The sequence below is a fragment of the Artemia sp. Qi Xiang Cuo genome, chromosome 14 (assembly GCF_049724085.1).
Source record: "Artemia sp. Qi Xiang Cuo chromosome 14, ASM4972408v1, whole genome shotgun sequence".
In the NCBI taxonomy this organism is placed as follows: domain Eukaryota; kingdom Metazoa; phylum Arthropoda; class Branchiopoda; order Anostraca; family Artemiidae; genus Artemia; species Artemia sp. Qi Xiang Cuo.
The window spans coordinates 51,882,820-51,904,194 of NC_142807.1; the positions used below are offsets into that span (position 1 = coordinate 51,882,820).

At 32.6% G+C, this 21,375-nt stretch overlaps 1 protein-coding gene and 1 pseudogene across 9 annotated transcripts in view; one reads left to right on the forward strand and one right to left on the reverse strand.

Annotated features, from left to right (window-relative positions):
• The window catches only part of PMCA (plasma membrane calcium-transporting ATPase 3), a 282,389-nt gene that overhangs the window by 194,575 nt on the left and 66,439 nt on the right, over positions 1–21,375 (reverse strand). For all 9 annotated transcript variants that reach the window (XM_089100636.1, XM_089100641.1, XM_089100642.1 and 6 more), the window contains one exon: positions 3,705–3,923. In XM_089100636.1, the coding sequence (XP_088956762.1) occupies positions 3,705–3,861 (157 nt within the window). In that variant the 5' untranslated portion in view covers positions 3,862–3,923. The remainder of the gene's footprint in view (positions 1–3,704; positions 3,924–21,375) is intronic.
• Positions 19,509–20,232, forward strand: LOC148944598 (uncharacterized; annotated as a pseudogene).

Consider the following 21,375-nt stretch of genomic DNA (forward strand, 5'->3'; position numbering starts at 1 on the left):
TTTTAAATGAGAAGATGGGTGGTAATGGAAAAGATACCACGGCAGACATTAATTTGGAAGGATGTAACCGTGGTGATTCAACTGAAATTGTGATTAAGTTTGCAAAAATTTTCTCGAATATTGGTTCCGATGTGCAATCTAGTGTTAGCGATAAATATAATAAAATGCAGTGCAATACTATTAATGACGTCCGTGGTGAAGCATTAAATATGAAATTCCAGCCGTGCATGAGTAAAGAAGTGCGGAAAGTTGTGCAGTCACAGAAATCTAATTCTGCTGGTGTTGATGGTTTGCCCCTTCGAGTTTTTAAAGTGATTTTAGGATATATTCTTGTCTAGTTTTTATCATTAATCTTTCCACAGAAAAGGGAAGTTTTCTGGTGCAGCTTAAGGTGGCGAAGGTCATTCCCCTTCACAAAGGAGATCGTAAAGCAGATATCGAAAACTGGAGACGCATATCAATTCCACCTATCTTTTCAAAGATACTGGAGAAAGTGGTGCATAAACGACTCTATGATTTCCTTAAAACGAAGAGGCTTTTGAGCCTGACAGTTTGGGTTTCGTAAGGGTATCTCCACGAAGCACGCCTTACAGCACCTGGTTCAAAGTATTAACTGTGTATCAGACTCAAGTGACATACCTATGTCTATTTTCATTGACATTAGAAAAGCATCTGACACGGTTGACTACCAAGTGTTGCTTCATAGAATGACAAGTCTTGGAATAAAAGGAAAAAAGTTGTCTTAAAGTAGTTTTAAATGATGTAGTCTCATCGTTGTTTCCAGAGAAGTGTGGTGTGCCTCAGGGCTCTGTGCTGGGGCCCTTTACTTTTTTTAGTTTACATGGACATGATGCGCTCTATCTGCAGGATGTATGCATTACTTCCTTTGAGGGTATATGCAAAATCAGTTGATGATTTGATAACAAAAGATAAAGATGCTCTCAGAAGACTGGATGGGTTTACGAGTTTAAGTTTACTGTGCGTGAATGTTAAGAAGACGTTTTTACTGATACCCTGTAGAGTGGGTGATTCTGTTGATGTAAGTGGTAAAGTCTTATTGTGTAGAAAACATGTGGTATAAGTAAATTCACTATGGTACTTTGGTTTCCATATTGATTCTAATCTTTCGTGGAAATTTCAAAGTGGTATTGTTTCTTCAAAAATTGCATGTGGAGTAGGAATTCTCAGAATACAAAGAGTATTCCGCCGGAACGTACTCTTTGCACGACATACTTTGCAATCATCTACCCGTATATATCGTATGAATGTGTAGTGTGGAGTAGCAACTATTATGTTAATTACCAGCGTGCACAAATTATACAAAATAAAGCAGCAAGAATAATTGTTGAATATGTAAAAAATGTGAAAGACACCAGTGCATGCTTTAAGTCCCTAAGTCTACCCAATTATGGACAGATAAGTGACTATCAAGCGGCGATATTGTGCATAATTGTGTTTATAATCTAGTCCCGGAAACTGTTGAACAGTTTTACCGTTTCAGAAGTTCTGTTCATGATCATGATGCAAGAAGATGTGATAACTTGGTTGTGGAGTTTAAAATGATGAGATCTGATTTTACTTTAATGTATCTTGGCCCTCCCCTTTGTATGGAATTCACTTCCTGTGAGTCTTAGGGCGGCTGAGCAGTTTCCACAGTTTAAAATAGATTAAAAAAGTATTTCTTGTTTTTTGTGGGTTTTTTTTTGGGGGGGGGGAGGCGGAGTGGGTTGTAGGGCTGGGGGAATAGTGGGTGGAAGGGGTGGGGTTGGCAAGAGTTGTATTTTGATGGTGGTTGTTGCCCTGAAGGTGTGTGGGAGAAGTTGATTGATTTTTTTTTTTTAATTTATTAGTTTAGGATGTTTCTAGGAATGTTAATGTAGCCTAGGTAATCGCTAAGCGTTAGAAAAAATTAATTTTTTTCCTAACATAGTAATTAAAATTGTAACGGTTTATATTTGTTGTTTATTATGTTAAAGAAATTAAAAATTAAAATCTACATTTTGCTGAAAATTTAAATTGCAAAATTTAGATGCCAAATTTTTTATTTTGGATTGAGGACTAGATATTTTTAATGAAAGTCAAAGTGAAAGCCAACTTGAAGCAGCACCTTACTTACAAATAAGGGAACTACACCGAAGGTTTATTATATGTATATAATACATTTTACTTCCTATTTCGTGCAAAAGAAGGCATTTGGAAGTTTTGCAATCTTCAATGTTTTGCCAAATATCCAACAAAATCACAGCATGAAAGATCCAAAATGCGAAGATAAATAGCAGGATGTTTAGACTGACTGGTTTATATAGATTCCCTAACACAGATTGACCACTCAGGATCGTAACACGCAATGTGTAAGTTTTTTTTTTATTCCGAATGAATTAAGATGAATATTCGGGCCATAATACAGTTACTCTCGTCCAAATAATCCCAATTAAGCACGACTGCTTAATTGGAGCGGTTGACATTTTTATAGTAAAGATCGATGTGGGTATAATGAATTATTTTTTGTTGTTGTTGTTGTTGTTTAGACCAGGGCACTTCGTATCTAAGCAGGGCAACTAATCGTCGCTTAAATCGTCGGAAAACTATGAACTCTAATAAAGATACATTTAGGCATGTGCTTAAAACTAAGTATACGAGTCGAAATACGCCTTAAAAAAATAATTATGTGTTTGTTATTTTTGTATTTGGTAGGTGTAGATTGGTGATTTAAATTCTCAGGGTTTCAAACTGCGGTAGACTTCGAATTAATTTTTTTTTCTTGGGATTTTCATATATTCAGTTTAAACGTTTAAATCTCAATATGTCTGTTGAGCAAAAAGATAAAATTTGAAACATCGACTCAGATTTAGCACTGAGTAAGGGAATTGTCCTGTAAACATTTTGATTTATAAACAACCAATCGTGGAAATATGATTGGATGGCCTGTATCAAAGTAAGTATAAAAATCCTCAGTGGTTTATAACCTCAGTGGTTTATAACCTCAGTGGTTTATGCAATTTTATGGACAAATTTTCCGTGTAAAATTTATTTCCTTGTTATTTTTCCTTGTACTTCAGCGCAAAATTAAAATATAAATACCATTCAATAGCAAAAACTATAGTCTCGAGTGCCTCGATTTCATTTATTTGCAATTTTTCAAAAATGATAACAATATTTTTGAAAAGTAGGGTCTAATTAAGAGTCTTGCATGTCTTTGTTCTGAATCAAAATAAAACAATATCTATATAAATGTTTTCACCACTTCCTGGTCTAGATTATTATGTTGTCAAAATTGCAATATGGCTCAAATTTTTGGATATCGACGCCCAATATGGACCAATTAAGCGACGTCAATTATATATCTCGTAAGTAATTTCCAGAGTTGAACAATGTTCAACTTTCAAGTACAAAATTTGTGAACGACCAATCAGAGTTAAGATTAAAGGCATAAATTCTTCAAGTTAGAAAAAAAGGGACAGTTAGAACAGTTTCCCTGTCCGTAATACGAATTTGGCAAAATATACAGACATGGTGATAGTAGGCTATAATAGGGAACAAGATAGTGTTGATACAAACGTTTCAACCCAATCTCTTGCCATTTTATCTCTCTGCTTCTGTATTAAAAGTGTAATGTTGAAAATCAAGGAAAAGCCTTGACATGTGGTGAAAAAGTAATCTAAAACGTTCAGAAACTATTCTAGCAGACAATAAAACATAAATACCTTCTGTAGGTGAGGTGTACAACTTCCGACATAGTTCTGTAACTCCGCCATATTCTTCTAATTTGGAGATAGCATCCCTTCCTCTAGCTGCATTTAAATCTTCTAATTGTTTTAATGAGATACCGTACAGTGCAGGTCGTCCATCAATAGTAGCCATTATTTAAAAACAGAAGCTTATGAGAAAGTTGACATTAGAATTTCCTTCTCTAGGAATCCCACCTAAAAGAAAAGACATATGTTGAGACACTGATGAACCATAGAAGCCGTTTAGTTGAGCAGAGGTGCTCCGCCTGTCAAAGATCAGCTAAGGTAACTCAAAAGACAATAAGTGTTATTATTATATTACTACTACTGCTACTGATAACAAAAACTCACTGCAGCCCCAAGTCGCATCAGGCCAATACAGCTGCACCCTCTCCTCCTCCATTCCGATCTATTCAAAGTTTCCATCTTTACTCCTCCTAAAAAATCCCAATTTCCTTTAAATCTTCTCTTACCTCATTCCCCCACGTTCGGGGACAACTTACTTTTCATTTGGCCCTAGATGGAAGTAGAGAAGGAAGTACCATTTTGCCAACGCCCCCGTACCAAACAGGTTGTGTGTGTACTTTCAAGTAATTGGGTTACCAGGGTCATTTGCCTATTACAATGAGCTCTACGTACATACCTGTTCTGGTTCAAGTTTTTTCTGGCAAAATTAACTGAATTTCTATTTCATGATAAACAAGTTTTTTTTTTTTAGGTTACATCCGTGTTGGAAAAACCGGTGTATCTTTTTTAGAAGCTAATTATTTTTTGATTCAATAGCTTAATTGAAAAGTAACGATAGAATGACATTGTGACTTGACCTAGCTTTACCTCGCCGATGTGATCTGTATAATACATAAGTAGCGTTTGAAAAATATTGTCAATTTAAAAAGAAATGGCTGAAAAGTGGTCTGAGGGGGATGGGTTGCATAGAGGGGTGACTTGCACGCGGGTTCAGTTACAGGGGATCCCGTTGCATGGGGGGTTTCGGTTATACACGGGTTCAGTTACAAAGGGGTTCAGTTGCACGGGGGGTACCCCTTTTTTTCGAAAATCGGGCCCCCTGTTTTCAAAATCCCTTTTTCTTCTGAGGCTTGGAGCATTTGTGTCAACAATACAAAGAATAAGCTCAGATACTTAATAGATTTGACGTTTACAAGAGACATTGCTAGAAAGTATTCAATAGCTTAATTGAAAAGTAACGATAGAATGACATTGTGACTTAACCTAGCTTTACCTCGCCGATGTGATCTGTATAATACATAAGTAACGTTTGAAAAATATTGTCAATTTAAAAAGACAGGGCTGAATAGCGTTGTGAGGGTGCGGGGGTGCAGAGCGGAGTGACGGGCACGATGGGTCGGTTACAGGGGAGACAGGTGCAAGGGGGGTTTCGGGTAGACACGGCTTCAGTTACAAGGGGAGTCAGGTGCATGGGGGGTACTCCTTTTTTTTGAAAATCGGGCCCTCTGTTTTCAAAATCACTTTTTCTTCTGAGGCTTGGAGCATTTGGTGGCTAGATATTAAACGTAATGAAATTTAGCACGGAGGTTCAGTTGTACAGGGTTTCAGTTATACAGGGGTTCAGTTACATGGGGGTTCTTTGTGTTAAAAAAGTAGTTTTTGTATATTTTAAAAGAACTTTACGGGGATTGAGAGACTCAGATGCCTAATTCCGTGTGATTTTTATTTACTTGGTTGAAATTAAAAACGAAATTTTTGTGTTAAATAAGTATTTTTTGTATCTTTTAATATAGCGTTAAGGGTATTGAGAGACTCAGTCCCATAATTAAGAGTGAATAATCTTTACTTGATGTAAATAAAAAACTAAATTTTATTGTTAAATAAGAAGTGGTTAAATATTATAAAAGAGATTTACGGGGATGGAGAGAGTCAGTATAATAATTCAGTGTGATTTTTCTTTACTTGGTGGTCATTAAAAACGAAATTTTTGTGTTAAATAAGTAGTTTTTGTATCTTTTAAAAGAGCTTTACGGGGATTGAGAGACTTAGTTGCCTAATTCCGTGTGATTTTTCTTTACTTGTTGGTCATTAAAAACGAAATTTTTATGTTAAATAAGTAGTTTTTGTATCTTTTAAAAGATCTTTACGGGGATTGAGTGAGTCAGTTGCATACTTCCGTGTGATTTTTCTTTACTTGTTGGTCATTAAAAACGAAATTTTTGTGTTAAATAAGTATTTTTTTTATCTTTTAAAAGGGATTTACTGGGATTGAGAGACTCATGTGATTTTTCTTTACTTTATGGTCATTAAAAACGAAATTTTGTTGTTAAATAATTAGTGTTTTTATCTTTTAAAAGAGATTTACTGGGATTGTGAGACTCAGTAGAATAATTCCTTGTGATTTTTCTATACTTGAAGCTCAATAAAAAATAAATTTTTATGTTAAAAATGAAGTTTTTGTATCTTATAATAGAGCTTTACGGGGATTGAGAGAGTCAGTTGCATAATTCAGTGTGATTTTTATTTACTTGATGGTCATTAAAAACGAAATTTTTGTGTTAAATATGTAGTTTTTGTATCTTTTAAAAGAGCTTTACGGGGATTGAGAGACTCAGTTGCCTAATTCCGTGTGATTTTTTTTTACTTGGTGGTCATTAAAAACTAAATTTTAGTGATAAATAAGTAGTATTTTTATCTTTTAAAAGATCTTTAAGGGGATTGATAGACTCAGTTGCCTAATTCCGTGTGATTTTTCTTTACTTGTTGCTCATTAAAAACGAAATTTTTGTGTTAAATAAGTATTTTTTGTATCTTTTAAAAGAGCTTTACAGGGATTGAGAGACTCAGTTGCCTAATTCCATGTGTTTTTTCTTTAATTGATGGTAATTAAAAAAGAAATTTTTGTGTTAAATAAGTAGTTTTTGTATCTTTTAAAAGAGCTTTACGGGGATTGAGAGACTCAGTTGCCTAATTCCATGTGATTTTTCATTACTTGTTGGTCATTAAAAAAGAAATTTTTGTGTTAAATAAGTAGTTTTTGTATCTTTTAAAAGAGCTTTACGGGGATTTAGAGACTCAAATGCCTAATTCCGTGTTATTTTTCTTTACTTGTTGGTCATTAAAAAAGAAATTTTTGTGTTAAATAAGTAGTTTTTGTATCTTTTAAAAGAGCTTTACGGGGATGGAGAGACTTAGTTGCCTAATTCCGTGTGATTTTTCTTTACATGGTAGTCATTAAAAACGAAATTTTTGTGTTAAATAAGTAGTTTTTGTATCTTTTAAAAGAGCTTTACGGGGATTGAGAGACTCAGTTGCCTAATTCCGTGTGATTTTTCTTTACTTGATGGTCATTAAAAAAGAAATTTTTGTGTTAAATAAGTAGTTTTTGTATCTTTTAAAAGAGCTTTACGGGGATTGAGAGACTCAGTTGCCTAATTCCGTGTGATTTTTCTTTACTTGGTTGTCATTAAAAACGAAATTTTTGTGTTAAATAAGTAGTTTTTCTATCTTTTAAAAGAGCTTTACGGGGATTGAGAGACTCAGTTGCCTAATTCCGTGTAATTTTTCTTTAATTGATGGTCATTAAAAACGAAATTTTTGTGTTAAATAAGTAGTTTTTGTATCTTTTGAAAGAGCTTTACGGGGATTGAGAGACTCAGTTGCCTAATTCCGTGTGATTTTTCTTTACTTGCTGGTAATTAAAAATGAAATTTTTGCGTTAAATAAGTAGTTTTTTTATCTTTTAAAAGAGCTTTATGGGGATTGAGAGACTCAGTTGCCGGATTCCATGTGATTTTTCTTCTTTTCAGTAAAAACATTCGATATCCTAAAAGTGTTTAATTCAAACTTTTTTTAAACTTTGAAATTTTTCAACTTTATTTATTTTTTTTCTTTTAGTACATAACTTAAAATGTCAAAATATGCTTACAGTTCTAACAATTGCGCTCTGTGATTGGTCAGAGACACGATGTGACTTTCCCACTGATATTCTATGATCGGTTATTGACACTACCTAATCTATTGCATGTATTAAATCAGTATTTTTTAAGCAGTGGAACAATAAACACATAAGTCATATCTATAAAAAAAAAGTGAAGAGGGAGCATTTTAATAAAGTGTGTTTACATAACAAGGTTATTGTAGCATTGAATGCTGACAAAGAGAAGTATTTAAACTTTGAAACAAGTACAGGTGGTAGCACTATTGGAAATGTATGCATGCATTGTCATGTCAGTAAGGAATTAAATTTCTTTGGAATACCGAAAAAATTCAACTCTTATGTTGGTGGTTATGCGAGATTGAGATCTCCAGAGATGATTGCACTCAAAGAGAATGCCAACATAAAAATAATCATTGATGATAGAGGACAACTCCTTGCTACCGTTGCAGGTAACACATTACCTACTGATACATCCAATCGTCACCTTTCGGGTATTAGTATTCAACGGAAGATCAATAAAAGAAAGGCATACTCTTCTACTAATATCGTAAACCATATCTTGTCTACGTGCCGAAACTGTTACCTGTGTAAAAATAAGGTGATAATAGACAGTGAAATTCCCAGAAAAATAAAAAGGGCATAGTCAGAAAATATCACGATGGAATATAAAGATGAATCGATGAAAAACAAAGCACCAGCAAACGTTACTGCCATTGCTCAAACAGTCATTGAACCAAATAATACCAAAGACGAAAAGTATATTGAGCCTGTTGATGAGACACCAGTAAAAATTGTCTATGACTCAAAATGGAATAATGATTATTCTACTGATTACGAACTAAGAGATATCACGATGGAATATAAAGATGAATCGATGAAAAACAAAGCACCAGCAAACGTTACTGCCATTGATCAAACAGTCATTGAACCAAATAATACAAAAGACGAAAAGCATATTGAGCCTGTTGATGAGACACCAGTAAAAATTGTATATGACTCAAAATGGAATAATGATTATTCTACTGATTACGAACTAAGAGAAGACATTAGCTATAATATCAAGAGAGAACATGGTGAACTATTTTATGGAGCAGATTCAAAATGTCCAAAGTTAATCATTGATATTAATAATGTATCATAATATATTTTTGTATTAATATTCTACATAGTATTTTTTCATTAAAAATATATTATGAATTAAACTGTCACATGTTCGTTATTTTTAGAGTAAGCTACCATATCAAACGTTTGGAATGTGTAATAAAAAGTCGGAGATGTAAGCAAAGGAATTTCTATACATCTATTGTCAGACACATGGGAACAAATTCTTTCTTGAATTCGCCTCCTGGATAAATAAAAAAAGACATTTCATTCAAGAAATTTATGACGAAACTCTAAGTAAGCAACAAACTCTTTCTTGAAGTTACCTCATGGATACACAATGCAGAAATTTTATTTAAGAAATTATCAAAAATTGTAAGTAAGTAACAAATTCTTTCAAAAATATGTTAATACGTTTAAGCAATAAATATCTTTAAGCTTAACCCGTCTTTATTCTTCAGAATAGTTTTATTCATTTCATTAAATTATGAAGAAATTGTAAGTAAGTAACAATAGCTTTCTTGAATTTGCTTCCTGGACACAATACAGATATTTAATTCAAGAAATCATAATAAATCGCAAGTAAGTAATAAATTCTTTATTGTTTTCACCTATTGGATACACAATACTGAAATTTCATTCAAAAAATTATGATGGAATTGTAAATAGGTAACACACTCATGTTACCTCATGGACACACAATGCAGAAATTTCATTTAAGGAATTATCAAAAATTTTAAGTAAGTAGCAAATTCTCTTGGATACACAATATGGAAATTTCATTCAAAAAATTATGAAAATATTTGTAAGTAAGTAACAAACTCTTTATTGATTTCACCTCTTGGATATACAGTACAGATACCTCATTCAAGAAATTATGAAAAAATCGCAAGTAAGTAACTTTTTTTTTCTCTTTATCACAAACAATTTTAACTTAGCTAAATTATGTAGAAATTTAATTCAATAAATTATTTAAAAAATTCTCAGTAAGTAACAATTTCTTTCTTGAATTCAACTCTTGGATACTCAATACGGAAATTTCATTCAAGAAATTATGAAAAAAATTGTAACTAAGTACCAAATTCTTTCTTGAATCTACCTGTTGGACAAACAAAAAAGACATTTCGTTCAAGAAATTATGACAAAATTCTAAGTAAGTAACAAACTCTTTATTGTTTTCACAAGTTAGATATACGACGTAGAAATTAAATTCAAGAAATTATGAAAAAATTCTCAGTCTAAGTAGCAAATTCTTTATTGAATTCACATGTTGGATAAACAAAAAAAAAAAATTTCGTTAAAGAAATTATTAGAAAATTCTAAGTAATTAACAAAATTTATTTTTTTAACGAGTTAGATATACGACGTAGAAATTAAATTCAATAAATTATGAAAAATTCCCAGTCTAAGTAGCAAATTTCTTCTTGAATTCACCTGTTTGATAAACAAAAAAAAACAAAAAAGACATTTCGTTCAAGAAATTATGACAAAATTCTTAGTAAGTAACAAACTTTATTGTTTTCACGAGTTAGATATACGATGTAGAAATTAAATTCATGAAATTATGAAAAAATTCTCAGTAAGTAATCATTTCTTTCTTGAAGTCAACTCATGGATACACAATACGGAAATTTTATTCAAGAAATTATGAAAATATTTGTATGTAAGTAACAAACTCTTTATTAGTTTCACCTCTTGGATATACAGTACAGATACTTCATTCAAGAAATTATGAAAAAATCAAAAAGTAAGTAGCTTTTTTTTCTCTTTATCACAAACAATTTTCACTTAGCTACGCGATATAGAAATTTAATTCAAGAAATTCTTAAAAAATTATCAGTAAGTAAAAATTTCTTTCTTGAAGTCAACTCATGGATACACACGATAATGAAATTTCATTCAAGAAATTATAAAAAATATTTGTAAGTAAGTAACAAGCTCTTTATTGATTTCACATCTTGAATATACAGTACAGATACTTCATTCAAGAAACGTGATTAAACACGTTTTGAAACTGCATGCTATTTGTATGCCTTTCCTTGGCACCTTTCCAAACGAGCGGGGATTCCCCACTGGTTCCTACACATTGGAAAAAAGTGAGCAGTACGAAAACTCCATGTTTTCAACCAGACTGGTTTTTTGGGACCAATCAGGAGAGATATGCAAAGTCGAGATAGCTTTATTTCATTTTTTTTAAGGTTCATTTAGACGAGGTTACGTGCGCGCACGAAACCTCGTCTAAATGAACCTTAAAAAAAAATGAAATAAAGCTATGTCGACTTTGCATATCTCTCCGGATTGGTCCCTAAAAAACCAGTCTGGTTGAAAACGTGGAGTTTTCGTACTGCTCATTTTTTGCAATGTGTAGGAGCCAGGAGAGAATCCCAGCTCTTTTGGAAAGATGCCAAGGAAAGGATTATAAAGAGCATGCAGTTTTCAACCTTGTTTAATCTCGTGTCTAAAATGAAGTGTCGGTAATTTATATTATAGACGTTACGTAAATCAAGATATTGTTACTTACTTAAAAATATTTTTTATAATTTCTTAACTGAAAATTCATGATGGTGTCTATCCATGAGTTGACTTCAAGAAAGAAATTGTTACTTACTGATAATTTTTTCATAATTTATTTAATTAAATTTCTATATCGCGTAGCTAAGTGAAAATTGTTTGTGATAAAGAGAAAAAAAAAGCTACTTACTTTTCGATTTTTTCATAATTTCTTGAATGAAATATCTGTACTGCATATCCAAAAGGTGAAAATAATAATGATTTTTTTACTTACATACAAATATTTTCATAATTTCTTGAATGAAATTTCCGTGTTGTGTATTAAACAGTTGACTTCAAGAAAGACACATCTACTTACTGAGATTTTTTTCATAATTTCATGAATTTAATTTCTACATCGTATATCTAACTCGTTAAAACAATCAAGTTTGTTACTTACTTAGAATTTTGTCATAATTTATTGAACAAAATGTATTTTTTGTTTTTTTTTTTTTTATACAAAATGTTTATTAAATAATGAATTTTCTAATTAGAATGATACTTTTTCATAATTTATTTAATTTAATTTATAAGTATTATATATAAATATTGAAAAAAATAAATTTTTTTAATTAAATATAATATTCTCATAATTTCTTGAAAGAAATGTTTTTTTTTGTTTATCAAACAGGTGAATTCAAGAAAGAATTTGCTACTTAGACTGAGAATTTTTTCATAATTTCTTGAAATTAATTTCTACGTCGTATATCTAACTTGTGAAAACAATAAAGAGTTTGATACTTACTTAGCATTTTGTCATAATTTCTTGAACGAAATGTCTTTATTTGTTTGTCCAACAGGTAAATTCAAGAAAGAATTTGGTATTTAGTTACAATGTTTTTAATAATTTCTTGAATGAAATTTACGTATTGCGTATCCAAGAGTTGACTTCAAGAAAGAAATTGTTACTTACTGAGAATTTTTTCAATAATTTCTTGAATTAAATTTCTATATCATTTAGCTAAGTGAAAATTGTTTGTGATAAAGAGAAAAAAAAGTTACTTACTTGCAATTTTTTCATAATTTCTTGAATGAAGTATCTGTACTGTATATCTAAGAGGTGAAATCAATAAAGAGTTTGTTACTTACTTACAAATATTTTCATAATTTCTTGAATGAAATTTCCATATTGTGTATCCAAGAGATTTTGCTACTTACTTAAAATTTTCGATAATTCCTTAAATGAAATTTCTGCATTGTGTGTCCATGAGGTAACATGAGTGTGTTACCTATTTACAATTCTATCATAATTTTTTGAATGAAATTTCAGTATTGTGTATCCAATAGGTGAAAACAATAAAGACTTTATTACTTACTTGCGATTTTATTATGATTTCTTGAATTAAATATCTGTATTGTGTCCAGGAAGCGAATTCAAGAAAGCTATTGTTACTTACTTACAATTTCTTCATAATTTAATGAAATGATTAAAACTATTCTTAAGAATAAAGACGGGTTAAGCTTAAAGATATTTATTGCTTAAACGTATTAACATATTTTTGAAAGAATTTGCTACTTACTTACAATTTTTGATAATTTCTTAAATGAAATTTCTGCATTGTGTATCCATGAGGTAACTTCAAGAAAGTTTGTTGCTTACTTAGAGTTTCGTCATAATTTCTTGAATGAAATGTCTTTTTTTATTTATCCAGGAGGCGAATTCAAGAAAGAATTTGTTCCCATGTGTCTGACAATAGATGTATGCAAATTCCTTTTCTTACATCTCTGACGTTTTATTAGACATTCTAAACGTTTGATATGGTAGCTGACTCTAAAAATAATGAACACATAACAATGTAATGCATAATATATTTTTAATGAAATAATGCTATGTAGAATATTAATACAAAAATATACTATGATACATTATTAATATCAATGATTAACTTTGGACATTTTGAATCTGCTCCATAAAATAGTTCACCATGTTTTCTCTTGATATTATAGCTAATGTCTTCTCTTAGTTCGTAATCAGTAGAATAATCATTATTCCATTTTGAGTCATAGACAATTTTTACTGGTGTCTCATCAACAGGCTCAATATGCTTTTTGTCTTTGGTATTATTTGGTTCAATGACTGTTTGATCAATGGCAGTAACGTTTGCTGGTGCTTTGTTTTTCATCGATTCATCTTTATATTCCATCGTGATATCTATTAGTTCGTAATCAGTATAATAATCATTATTACATTTTGAGTCATAGACAATTTTTACTGGTGTCTCATCAACAGGCTCAATATGCTTTTCGTCTATGGTATTATTTGGTTCAATGACTGTTTGATCAATGGCAGTAACGTTTGCTGGTGCTTTGTTTTTCATCGATTCATCTTTATATTCCATCGTGATATTTTCTGACAATGCCCTTTTTATTTTTCTGGCAGTTTCACTGTCTATTATCACCTTATTTTTACACAGGTAGCAGTTTCGGCACGTAGACAAGATATGGTTTACGATATTAGTAGAAGAGTATGCCTTTCTTTTATTGATCTTCCATTGAATGCTAATACCCGAAAGGTGACGATTGGGTGTATCAGTAGGTAATGTGTTACCTGCAGCAGTAGCAAGGAGTTGTCCTCTATCATCAATGATTATTTTTATGTTGGCATTCTCTTTGAGTGCAATCATCTCTGGAGATCTCAATCTCGCATAACCACCAACATAAGAGTTGAATTTTTTCGGTATTCCAAAGAAATTTAATTCCTTACTGTCATGACAATGCATGCTTACATTTCCAATAGTGCTACCACTTGTACTTGTTTCAAAGTTTAAATACTTCTCTTTGTCAGCATTCAATGCTACAATAACCTTGTTATGTAAACACACTTTATTAAAATGCTCCATCTTCACTTTTTTTTATAGATATGACTTATTTGTTTATCGTTCCACTGCGTAAAAAATACTTATTTAATACATGCAATAGATTAGGTAGTGTCAATAACCGATCATAGAATATCAGTGGGAAAGTCACGTCGTGTCTCTGACCAATCACAGAGCGCAATTGTTAGAACTGTAAGCATATTTTGACATTTTAAGTTATGTACAAAAAGAAAAAAAATAAATAAAGTTGAAAAATTTCGAAGTTTTAAAAAAGTTTGAATTAAACACTTTTAGGATATCGAATGTCTTTACTGAAAAGAAGAAAAATCACACGGAATCCGGCAACTGAGTCTCTCAATTCCCGTAAAGCTCTTTTAAAAGATACAAAAACTACTTATTTAACACAAAAATTTCATTTTTAATGACCAGCAAGTAAAGAAAAATCACACGGAATTAGGCAACTGAGTCTCTCAATCCCCCGTAAAGCTATTTTAAAAGATAGAAAAAATACTTATTTAACACAAAAATTTCGTTTTTATTGACCAACAAGTAAAGAAAAATCACAAGGACTTCGGCAACTGAGTCTCTCAATCCACGTAAATCTAGTTTAAAAGATACAAAAACTAATTATTTAACCAAAAAATTTCTTTTTTTACGACAACCAAGTAAATAAAAATCACACGTAATTAGGCAACTGATTCTCTCAATCACCGAAAAGCTCAATTAAAAGATAGAAAAACTACTTATTTAACAAAAAAATTTCTTTTTTAATGAACACCAATTAAATAAAAATAAAACGGAATTAGGCAACTGAGTCTCTCAATCCCCGTAAAGCTCTTTTAAAAGATACAAAAACTACTTATTTAACACAAAAAGTTCGTTTTTAATGACTACCAAGTAAAGAAAAAATCACACGGAATTAGGCAACTGAGTCTCTCCATCCCCGTAAAGCTCTTTTAAAAGATACAAAAAATACTTATTTAACACAAAAATTTCTTTTTTAATGACCACCAAGTAAAGAAAAATCACACGGAATTAGGCAGATTAGTCTCTCAATCCCCGTAAAGCTCTTTTAAAAGATACAAAAACTACTTATTTAACACAAAAATTTCTTTTTTAATGACCATCAAGTAATGAAAAATCACACGGAATTAGGCACCTGAGTCTCTCAATCACAGTCAAGCTCTTTTAAAAGATAAAAAAACTACTTATTTAACACAAAAATTTCTTTTTTAATGACCAACAAGTAAAGAAAAAACCCATGGAATTAGGCAACTGAGTCTCTCAAACCCTGTAAAGCTCTTTTAAAAGATACAAAAACTACTTATTTAACACAAAAATTTCGTTTTTAATGAGCACCAAGTAAAGAAAAAACACACAGAATTATTCAACTGAGTCTCTCAATCCCCGTAAAGCTCTTTTAAAATATAAAAAAACTACTTATTTAACACAAAAATTTCGTTTTTAATTACCATCACTTAAAGAAAAATCACACGGAATTAGGCGACTGAGTCTCTCAATCCCCGTAAAGCTAGATTAAAAGATACAATAACTACTTATTTAAGACAAAAATTTAATTTTTAATGACCAGCAAGTAAAGAAAAATCACACGGAATTAGGCAACTGACTCTCTCAATCCCCGGAAAGCTCTTTTAAAAGATACAATAACCAATAATAAAAACGAAAATTGTCTTTTATAATTAGCCCCACTTAAAGAAAAATCCCATTGAATTAGGCTACTGAGTCTCTCAATCCCCATAAAGCTCTTTTAAAAGATACAAAAACTACTTATTTAACACAAAAATTTAGTTTTTAATGAGCATCCAGTCAACAAAAATCACATGAGTCTCTAAATCCCCGTAAAGCTCTTTTAAAAGATACAAAAACTACTTATTTAACACAAAAATTTCGTTTTTAATGACCATCAAGTAAAGAAAAATCACACGGAATTATGCAACTGAGTCTCTCAATCACCGTAAAGCTCTTTTAAAAGATACAAAAACTACTTATTTAACAAAAAAAGTTCGTTTTTAATGACCATAAAGAAAAGAAAAATCACACGGAATTAGGCATCTGAGTCTCTCAATCCCCTTAAAGCTCTTTTAAAATATAAAAAAACTACTTATTTAACAAAAAAATTTCGTTTTTAATTACCATAAATTAAAGAAAAATAACACTGAATTAGGCAACTGAGTCTCTCAATCCCAGTAAAGCTCTTTTAAAAGATAAAAAAACTACTTATTTAACACAAAAATTTAGTTTTTAATGACCACCAAGTAAATAAAAATCATACTGAATTATGCAACTGAGTCTATCAATCCCAGTAAAGCTCTTTTAAAAGACACAAAAACTACTTATTTAACAAAAAAATTTAATTTTTAATGACCATAAAGTAAAGAAAAATAACACTCAATTATTCAAATGAGTCTCTCAATCCCCTTAAAGCTCGATTAAAAGATACAAAAACTAATTATTTAACACAAAAATTTCGTTTTTAATGGCCATAAAGTAAAGAAAAATCACACTGAATTAGGCATCTGAGTCTCTCAATCCCCGTAAAGTTCTTTTAAAATATACAAAAACTACTTTTTTAACACAAAGAACCCCCATGTAACTGAACCCCTGTATAACTGAAACCCTGTACAACTGAACCTCCGTACTAAATTTCATTAAGTTTAATATCTAGCCACCAAATGCTCCAAGTCTCAGAAGAAAAAGGGATTTTGAAAACAGGGAGCCCGATTTTCGAAAAAAAGGGGTACCCCCCGTGCACCTGAATCCCCCTTTTACCTGTACCCGTGGATAACCGAAACCCCCCGGGCCCCTGTCTCCCCTTTCACTGAACCCTCGTGCAACTCACCCCTCTATGCAACCCCTCCCCCTCACAACACTTTTCAGCCATTTCTTTTTAAATTGACAATATTTTTCAAACGTTACTTATGTATTATACAGATCACATCGGCGAGGTAAAGCTAGGTTAAGTCACAATGTCATTCTATCGTTACTTTTCAATTAAGCTATTGAATACTTTCTAGCAATGTCTCTTGTAAGCGTCAAATCTATTAAGTATCTGAGCTTATTCTTTGTATTGTTGACACAAATGCTCCAAGCCTCAGAAGAAAAAGGGATTTTGAAAACAGGGAGCCCGATTTTCGAAAAAAAGGGGTACCCCCCGTGCAACTGAATCCCTTTGTAACTGAACCCGTGTATAACCGAAACCCCCCATGCAACTGTATCCCCTTTAACAGAACCCTCGTGCAAGTCACCCCTCTATGCAACCCATCCCCCTCAAAACACTTTTCAGCCATTTCTTTTTAAATTGACAATATTTTTCAAACGCTACTTACGTATTATACAGACCACATCGGCGAGGTAAAGCTAGGTCAAGTCACAATGTCATTCTATCGTTACTTTTCAATTAAGATATTGAATCAAAAAATAATTAGCTTCGAAAAAATATACACCGGTTTTTCCAACACGGATGTAACCTAAAAAAAAAAAACTTTTTTATCATGAAATAGAAATTCAGTTAATTGTGCCAGAAAAAACTTGAACCAGAACAGGTATGTACGTAGAGCTCATTGTAATAGGCAAATGACCCTGGTAACCCAATTACTTGAAAGTACACACACAACCTGTTTGGTACGGGGGCGTTGGCAAAATGGTACTTCCTTCTCTACTGATGGACGGCCAAAAAGAACGATCTTTGGCAATCTGTCATCCTTCATCTGCAAAAAATGTCCTATGCATCTCAACCTTTCCTTCATTATATCTTTAAAAAGCGAGACAGAGCCGCATTTATCGTACAGCTTAATGTTTGAAATACAGCTCTACATCTTCCTGAGCGCCCACGTTATAAAACCAAGCTCGACCACTGTCATCACTTCAATGTCATCACTTTCAATATTAAATATATATTGTATTGTATTATAAGTTTTACAAGACCAAAAAAGGGAGGAAAAACACAATTTCGGTTTTTCAATTGTTATTAACGAACAGTCGTTTGTACAAGGAAGAGTTTTCATCTAGCCTTCAAACACTGCTTCGACTATCCCCGATTTGTGAGATTTCACAGATTTCCCTGAATATATCCCTTCGATAAAACTGTCGCACAACACCTTCAAAATCACCTCCACTGCAGTGGCATTAATTGACGAAAATTAGCAGGGGGAGGGGGCAAAATGATTTTTTTCCAAATCTAGGAGGCATATTTGTCGTGTTTCAACTTTTTCAACAAAAACACCAAAAAAGAGCATTTTCAGTGAAATTCCAATAACAATATTTTTACAAAACTAAGAAATGAGGCAAACAATCTAGAGGGTACATGCCCCTCCAACTGACGGCTATGCCCCCCTGAAGTCAAAATTAAGTCAAGAGAGAAATTGAAGCAACAACAAATAAAAAAAAAAACAGCTAAATATAATGAAAGAAGAAAACATTGAAAAATAGCAAACACAAGTCTCACCATTCAGTAGTTTCGATTTTTTTATTTTTTAAATAGATAAATGCCAAAAAAACTGTAAAATAAAAATTATTTTGTTCTTTAAACAACAACAAATGAAAACAGACTAAATTTAGAGAGTTTACTAGTTTAACCTATCCACAGAGCAGAACCAAAAACCAAATATTGCTCATCGTGGTTACAGCAGTAGCTGCAGCCTATAGTAAAGAGTGAACATGGCCCATAGTAGCCAAAATTTGAAAAAGGGCTGTTAAAACACAGTTTAGCGGTAATTATTTCTTATATAAGACTATTTTTAAAAACAGTAAATTTCATTCAAACTGAACAGTAATTTGTATTTACTGTATACGACAGTTTGAAAAATATAGTTTCAGTGTCTCTGGCAGCACCTTCAGTGAATGCGCTTTTTGCCAAAACATACATTCCTGGAATATTTCTCAACAGTAAAACAATAATGACCACGAATTGTCCTTGAATTAGGTTTAAAAGCTTTGACCAACAGTCAAGCATGAAGCTAAATGCTCATAAGAATGCCAAAAAATGCTTCAAATAAAATGCCAAACTTCATATTCATAGAAGGTCTATTATGTTACTATGCTACCCTGCGAAAAAAGAAGTTAAACATTTTCTTAAAACTGCATTGACAATTCTAGTAAATCTAATATGAGTTTGAATACAAGTCAAGCTTCAAGCTAAATAATAATAGTAAAGAAAATAAATATTAAGTAAGTACATAATTAAATGGCAAAACTTTTAATAGTAAATATTCATGACATGTTTATTATGTCATTGTAAGTCAATACCATTGTTACAAATGAAAGATTTTTTTTTAATTATTTCGACAATTCTGCTAAACCTAACAAGTTGAAAGGCTAATAAAATAAGCGATAATTACACAGCCAAACTTTTGACTGCAAAATTCACTGAACGTTCACTGAAAGATCATGGCTGTTGCAAAATTCCCGCCAGGTACTACCCCAGATGAGATAATAGCAGGCAACCCTCATGTCACAGAAGCTAAAAGATATGGCTCTTCACAAACAGTTCGACTTGTTTTTGCAAATGAATTATCACGGGATAGGGCTATCCGGTATGGTATCTATATTGAGTACACTTACCTCAAAGTAACGAAGTTCAAAGAAATCCCGAAAAGGTGCTTCAGGCGCCAGTCTTTCGAACGTCTGGCACGAGACTGCAGCAATCAACCCTGCTGCCCCTGTTGTGCAGAACTCCATGAATCGATCAGAGAAACACCATGTCAATCAAACAGCGTCAAGTGTGCCCTCTGTCCCGATGGGAAGAACGATCACCCGAGTTATAACCTAATCTGCCCAGCCTTTAAAAAGGCCATGAACAAAGCGTCTCAACCCCGAAAATGAATAATTTAAAGGTCTTTTGCCGAAATATATACGGACACAACGCTGTGAAAATAGGCTACGTGAGCGGAATTTGCTATGATTATAATGTAATTTGTGTACAAGAGCACCTAATTACCAAGGACAATTTTGCTCTGTTCCAATCCTTTCCGCACAAATCGGTTTTCATACATGAAGCCAACAACAATCTACGCGTGGAAGACCTAGCAGTGGCACTGCTGTTATAGTCGACGATCAGATCCCCTGTAGGTTGTACGAATCGTGCGACTTCTACACTTTGGTGGATTTTTAGGGCCAACTAACTTTTTTCTCATCAATTTATATCGTCCAACAAACCTGAATAACGATCGTTCTGAGAAACGTATGCCGAAGCGTGTAGCCGTTTAAGCCGACTCTTGTGTAAAATCGACAACAGGCGCTTTCTGATTTGTGGAGACTGCCAATGCAACCCCTCCTTACCTGGTAAGGATACCCCTCATTACCCGGATGGGATATCCTTTGGTGAAAAAGATCAGCAGTTTACATATATACGTAATAGTGGCTCTACGAGTAATATTGATCATGTGATAACAAACTTTCTGCTCATGAAAAATATAAGCGTTGACTCCGAGCATACCTGATGCGACCATTTAGGTATATCTTTCAGTATCCCTTTTCAATCTACTGCCAACCGCGCAACCAAAAAACACTTTATGAAAACTGAGTGGGAAAAAATGGACACGGTGCTGTATCAACACACTTGTGACGAAATCCTAAACAAAGTAAAGTACCCTACCATCTATTTGTGCACGGTGTCCAAGATTTGGTCGCTTTAAACATCTATTATGCGGAAATTTGTCACACCATAAAAACCGCAGAAAACTTAGCCGTCCCCTGTCGTATGGTCAGTTTTGGTTCTCAAAAACCAGGTTGGGAAAAGTGTCCCCTGGTCAAACAAGCAAAAAACGTGCTAAGTTGTAATATAATATCTGGAAGGAATTCAATTAACCCATATCGGGAGTGACCTTTCAACTATTTTAGAACAAAGAGGAGGACTACCTAAATCTAACGGAAAAACTGAAAAGTGAAGAAGCTGATAAGGTTTCAGAGCAAGCCTCAAAAAACCCGAAAGCGATGTGGAAGTTCTTCAAGAGATCCCAGTCCAGTAGAAAAACGTGCTCATCTGACATTCCGAAAGAGGAGAGGTTAAGGCATTATTCTACAGTGTTTGGTTCCAAAGACCCGAAGCTTGAACGGGATTGTGATAAATGCATAAACGAAAAACTGAGAACCTTATTAAAAGTGCGAAACTCCTTTGTGATATCTAAATTGGCTGTAGCTAAAACAGTTTGTAAGTTAAAACGTGGAAAGGCACCTGGTCTCGACAGTATTTGTCCGGATAACCTAAGGCATGGCAGTAACCTCTTGTTTGAGAATATCACTCTTCCAGATGTGT